Source organism: Gambusia affinis, linkage group LG20 (genome assembly GCF_019740435.1).
Source record: "Gambusia affinis linkage group LG20, SWU_Gaff_1.0, whole genome shotgun sequence".
In the NCBI taxonomy this organism is placed as follows: Eukaryota; Metazoa; Chordata; class Actinopteri; order Cyprinodontiformes; family Poeciliidae; genus Gambusia; species Gambusia affinis.
In genome coordinates, this window is record NC_057887.1 from 23,059,683 (window position 1) to 23,065,580 (window position 5,898).

The following is a 5,898-nucleotide window of genomic DNA, read 5'->3' on the forward strand; positions in this document are numbered from 1 at the left end:
GCTTAAATGTAAAATAAAATTTAAAACTCTATAATACGTGGGGTAGTTATGGTATTTTAAATTATCTGTCGTTCAGAAGTGAAAGGTGCTTTTTATAGTGAACGTATCACGACGTGTTTTGGTTTGTCTTTTAGAAGAGTTTAACGCTCTGCGGTCAAAGACGACACACGGAACAAGATAGAAACCTCCCAAGATCTATCAAAGAGACACTTTGGGCCTTTTTGTTGACTGAAGAGACTGAAACCCTTTACTCGACATAAAAGGTTGAACATTTTACAAAAGTATACGTCAACCATATAGGATACAAAATAAATATAATCCCTTATGCATTTTCTTACCTACAGAATTAAACTTGGTATGAATCTTTATGTATTGATGTATGTATTAAACTGTCGCAAAAAATATAAGCGAACAAGCAACAGCCGTATAGCCGTCCTCTGTTGTCTGGATAATTTATTAAAACAGAAACAAATAAGGGGGAAAGCGCTCCTGGAAGGAGTATTTAAACAAAACCGGAAGTGATGTGCGGATGACTGCGTGGTGTCGCTGTTTGAGGCTCGACTCGGAGCGGGTGGATTTTTTCGGGAGGGAAACTTTATCAGGTTTAACGGGATCCGAGCTCCATTAATTCATTTCGCTTAATTAGCAGAGCCAGTGCAGCCGTACTGATAGAGGTAGGAACCGACCCCGATGGCTTTTATCTCTGCTTCTTTGTCGTGTATCGTGATATTTTCGCCCCCTTCACTTTGCGCCATTTTCGCTAGTTTGGTAACGCATAAATGTGCGCCTTTCAGCTCTTTGTCTTTATTCTTTAACGCTCTGCGACATGTTTAAATCCTCGATGCTTTTCTTCCTATTTTTTTCCTAGCTAAAACGGTGTTATAAACGGGTTTTTCCGCCGTGTGAATGGCAGTGATTACTTTCCGCTCGTCCTAAATGGTCTAAATCAAGTGCAGTTGCGCATTTTTTGTGCTGCATCAGGCCGTGGCAGACGCTAACTGCGCCAGCGCCTGTTGGGATGTAGCACAATTCTGGCGCACATGAGTTAGCCTAGCACGCTAACAGGGTAGCATGCTAATCAATTAGCTTTGGCGGTCAGTTTGTGAATGTTTTAGCGTGACTTTACCGGGACAGCACAAGTCAGTGAGTTAAAAACTCAGACTGTACACCAAAGTCAAAGTATTTTGTATATTTTTATGTTCCAAACTTAGCGGAAAACATTTCCGGTTCAGTTCTAACCACCGGCTAACTTGGCTAGCCTTCCAGACATGTCAGATAAAAACGATGCTTTCGGTCATTCTCAGCCTAAAAGCCAATAAAAAACCGCCAGTTTTTAACTTTAGCAACAGTGAAGCTTTGTATGAATCTAGTGGAGTAACTGTAAACATTTTGTTGCTACTTTATCTTATTTAACCGCCGTTGCTATAGAGATGGCGACATTCCATCAGAGCATCATAATTTAATGTTTTGAACGGACTTAAAGCAGAGTGGCAGGTTATCAATAAATTAAATCAAACTGTAAATGTATCTGGGTGTCATTAAAACATCTTAATGGAGAAGGATGGAAATATGCAGCAATTTTCAGCTTGTAATGTAGAATATGTTAATCTAAACATAGAAATCTTTAGACAGTTTATCTGATCTGTGATCAGAATTGAAGTGGTTTAATGTTTTTGTTATAAATTAAATGCATCAAAACTAAGACTCAACACATAAACCGGCAGTATTTACTGTAAGGAAGCACCAGTATTCATTTTGAGCCGGTTCCAGTGTAGATTCATTTCTATTTCTCAAAGGAGAATAAATTATAGTTTGTTTAAAGAAACCACATAAAATGTAGGAGCTCAATCTTTCCAGGTTTCTCAGACTCAAAAGGTTCACATACATGTTATTGTCCTGGAAAAGCCTCACTTAATGCTCTTTATCTGTTTATAAGTTTGAGATAATTTTACACCCTGCTCCTACTTTTTACTCTTGCAAAAGCTGCTGATAAATATTTCTTTGCATTTTCTCTCCAGGAGTCTAAAAATGTCAGGCATTGCATTGAGCCGGCTTGCCCAGGAGCGCAAGGCATGGCGGAAGGACCATCCGTTTGTAAGTCCCTCTCAGAAAACTCAACTGTTGCGTTCCATGTAATGATTTGTCTTAATTCTGGTTTTTATTTCTCTTTTTCCAGGGATTTGTAGCCGTTCCAACAAAAAATCCAGATGGAACCATGAATCTCATGAACTGGGAATGTGCTATTCCTGGGAAAAAAGGGGTAAACTGTCCTGTTACTCACTAGAGAATTCCCACAGGAAAAATGTTTTGTTTTTCCCCTGTATTGGTTGCATGAATTATTAAACCGTTCTTATATTTAAAACTTGAGGCTAACAATCATCAGACGCAGATCAATGAATGTTTCTGTTTCCAAATCGATGAAATGTGCTGTAAAAATGGCCGCCTGCGTCCTGCTGCGCTAACGGCTCCTTCTCTTCCCAGACTCCGTGGGAAGGAGGTTTGTTCAAACTGCGGATGTTGTTCAAGGATGATTACCCGTCATCGCCTCCAAAATGTGAGTCCTGCGACCCGCCGTGACCCTGCAGGATCAGGGCTCGGCTGTTTTCACTGAAATCCAGACAGAAATTTCACTTTTTGTTTGCAAATCATTAACATAATTTTTCAAATCCAACAATTGTTACATTTCAAGGTCTCTAGAAAGTCAGAAAGTTAATTTAAATAATTTCCATTCTGGGTATTTGAAATGAAAATCGCCATAGAAACTTATCAGATTTTTATTATTTTTTTATTTATACTTTTCTAAACAGTAGAAAATAATCTGGAGGTTTGAGTCTAGAAAATGTAGATTTTCTTGTTTTACTTTCATGATCTCGGTTAGAGATGCAAATAATTTGTTTAGTAATCAAATATTTTTTCAAGTAATTTTCTACATTTTAATAGTTTGAGTTGTAATAATTTTAGATTATTAAAATGTTTTTAATAGTGTCACGAGTGAATCGGTGCTGAGTGTTTCCAGTTGGCAGTAAAGCGTTTGGTTTTCATTCCAGGTAAATTTGAGCCGCTCTTCCATCCCAACGTTTACCCGTCGGGGACGGTATGCCTATCCATCCTAGAGGAGGACAAGGACTGGAGACCCGCCATCACAATAAAGCAGGTCAGGATTATTGGCGCAAACACAAGTATTAACATCCTGAATATTTAGAATCAATTAATGTTTATTTCTGCTGTTTAGATCTTATTAGGTATCCAGGAACTCCTAAACGAGCCAAATATCCAGGATCCAGCCCAAGCAGAGGCTTACACGATCTACTGGTGAGCAGCTGAACTGAACCGTTTATTGTTCTGGATCGTTTTAGCTCAACGTGCTTTAAATGATCAAAACATCGGATTACAGCAGCAAAGTGAATGAAAACGTTCTAATCCAGACTAAAATTAATCTGATCAGTTTATTATGAACCAAAAGCAGCTCTAACCAGCTGGGTTTAGTCTACAGTTAAAGGCACTCAGAGTTTCAGCTGTTTGTTTTCTGAAGGTTTGTTCCAGATAAAAGCTGATTGCTGCTTCTCCATGTTTGGTTCTGGATGCAGAACCAGAACCTTCGGACCTGAGAGGTCTGGATGGTTGATCCAGCAGCAGCAGATCTTTAAACCGTTCAGAGATTCATAAACCACCAGATCTAGTCCTTCACAGTCTGATCTGGTTGGTGTAGATCTGGTGGTGTAGATCTGGGTGGTGTGCTCTATCTTCCCGGTTTTAGTCAGAACTCCAGCAGCAGCGTTCTGGTCCAGTCAGACCTGTACTGACGCTGTTGCAGTAATCAATGTGACGCCTGGATGAGTTTCTCTGGATGTTTGTGGAACATTAGTCCTTTAACCCTGAAATGTTCTCCAGGTGTCAGAAGGCCGACTTTGTAACCGTCTTTATGTGGCTCTGAATGTCCAGGTTCTCTGGTTTCTAGTGTTTTGATCTTCACTAAATCTCCAAGGTTTAATTTAGTCTGTGTTCCCAGAGACTTCAAAATTCATTTAATTTGTTGTTTCTGTTATTTATTTTCCACTTCCAGTGTAAAATGTTCATTGATCTGTGATGATGTGTTCTTGCATTAATAATTATCAGTATGTTGCTGGAAAACGGTTTCAAAACAACAATATTATTGTTTATCAGAATAACTTGTGGGACATTTTGTTGTCCAGTAGAATTTATCATTACAGATCTTTTGATCATCCATTCTTTTCTATTTTGTTGGCCAAATTTTTACCACTCTTGACTTGTGGTCAAGGGCCAAACAAAATCATTTCAAGGGCCACAAATGGCCCCTGGACCACACTTTGGACACGCCTCACCTAGAGTCCAGATGACGTCTTTGGTTCTGGCTGGTAGGATTCTGGTTCTGTTCTGACGTACCGAATAAAATCTGGTTCAGTTTTTATTTTTTTTAAATTAAAATGTTTTGTTCTGCCTGCAGATTATTTCACTTTTAACTAGTTACCGTTTTCATCAATATTATTATTATTAGCTCCTATCTGTTGCTGAAAAGTTACTTACAAGTTAGTTTTGTCTTAAATTAAGTGGAAAAGATGTTTGCAGTAGAAACTAAATTTAAAATACTTTAATGTTTAGTTAATTAATTTAAGTTAGAAAACTTCACCTTGAAAATGCAGGAAAAGACTTTGAACTTATAAACTTAATGTAATGTTTTGATCCAATCAGGAACGAGTAAAAGTGCCTGAACTGTGCAGGACAAACGTATCATATTAGCCTGTAATCAGTCTATCAATAATTATTGATTAGTTTTTGTTTTAAGTCTCTTAAATACTCCAAGTTGTTTTTATTTAAGTTTTGAGGCAAAGTGAAACTGATTCAGTCCCAGTTACTCGGCATGTCGTTGCTAGGTAACCGAGATTTGGGGGTATTTGAAATTGCTTCTTACCCAGCAGGTTGCTAGGCAACCAGAGAACGAGTGAGTCAGTAGATTCCACCGACCTGGAATATTCTACATGTAGAATCTGTGTCAGATGCTTTATCTACTGATATATAGATCTATATCTATAGATCTATAGATATATATATATTTTTTTTTTATTGATTTATTGTCCAGAACTGATCAAATTACACATAATTTTAATTGATTTTCTCTGTAATTTTCTTCTTTTCAGCCAAAACAGAGTAGAATATGAGAAAAGAGTTCGAGCACAGGCCAAGAAGTACTCTCCGTCGTAAGAGGCGCCGGCCCGGCCCGGCGGCGCCGCGGCTGAAGGAAGGGGTTTAAGGAGAAGCGCCCCCCCGCCCGGCCTCCATGAATGTGCCCCTCTCACACCGGGACTCGCTTACAGACTCGTATTTAAACTCCACATTCGGTGCCATCCGTTCTCCCTTCGCCTGTCGCTGGCGGTATGGCGCCGGAGGGACGCTCGTTTCTTTTTAAACGTTGTCTTATGTGGTGCAAGGGACGCAGCTTCGGTTTCTCCAACAACTCCACGCGAGCCGTCTGTTCATGGAAGTGAAAGTCTTTATTTTGTTTTGTTTTATTTTTTTGCTCCTTCACAGGGTCTCTTCCTTTTTTTGTTTTCCATAAATTTAATGTAAAAATCGGCTCATTTCATTGTCAGTATTTGATCTGCTGTATAATGAATGGCACTTTTATACTGTTGTATCCCACTAGTGTCTCTAGATGGTCCAGTCTAATTTTCTTTCCCAGGTTTTCTATTCAGCATGCTGTAATATACGATAGATCTGCTGCCTTGGCTCTTTGTTATTCAGAGTGTTGCTATGGGATACGTAAAATGGCCGCAGTAACTGAGGCAGGTAGGCTTACTTCTGTACTTTAAGGTTATATGGTGCTTTGTTCATGTATGTGTTTGCTTATTAAAACTTTCTATAAAACCTTCCAGATGTTTA

At 38.9% G+C, this 5,898-nt stretch overlaps 1 protein-coding gene across 3 annotated transcripts; it reads left to right on the top strand.

Moving 5' to 3' along the window:
- The first annotated feature begins 510 nt into the window (after positions 1–510).
- LOC122822791 (SUMO-conjugating enzyme UBC9-like) lies at positions 511–5,888 on the top strand. 3 transcript variants are annotated; one of them, XM_044101719.1, is made up of 7 exons: positions 511–674; positions 2,019–2,094; positions 2,177–2,260; positions 2,482–2,554; positions 3,048–3,154; positions 3,233–3,312; positions 5,157–5,888. In XM_044101719.1, exons 2-7 carry the CDS (start codon positions 2,029–2,031, stop codon positions 5,218–5,220), a joined length of 474 nt encoding a protein of 157 aa, XP_043957654.1. In that variant the 5' UTR covers positions 511–674; positions 2,019–2,028; the 3' UTR covers positions 5,221–5,888. The 3 variants fall into 3 exon arrangements, with proteins under 3 accessions (XP_043957654.1, XP_043957652.1, XP_043957655.1); XM_044101717.1 differs by lacking the exon at positions 511–674 and adding an exon at positions 686–781; XM_044101720.1 differs by lacking the exon at positions 511–674 and adding an exon at positions 975–1,143.
- Positions 5,889–5,898: the final 10 nt, after the last annotated feature.

Excerpts from the sequence above, each read along its gene's own strand:
- LOC122822791 (XM_044101717.1), top strand. Across the intron at positions 2,095-2,176 it reads GGCGGAAGGACCATCCGTTT|GGATTTGTAGCCGTTCCAAC; the intron begins GTAAGTCCCTCT and ends CTCTTTTTCCAG. Across the intron at positions 3,313-5,156 it reads GAGGCTTACACGATCTACTG|CCAAAACAGAGTAGAATATG; the intron begins GTGAGCAGCTGA and ends TCTTCTTTTCAG.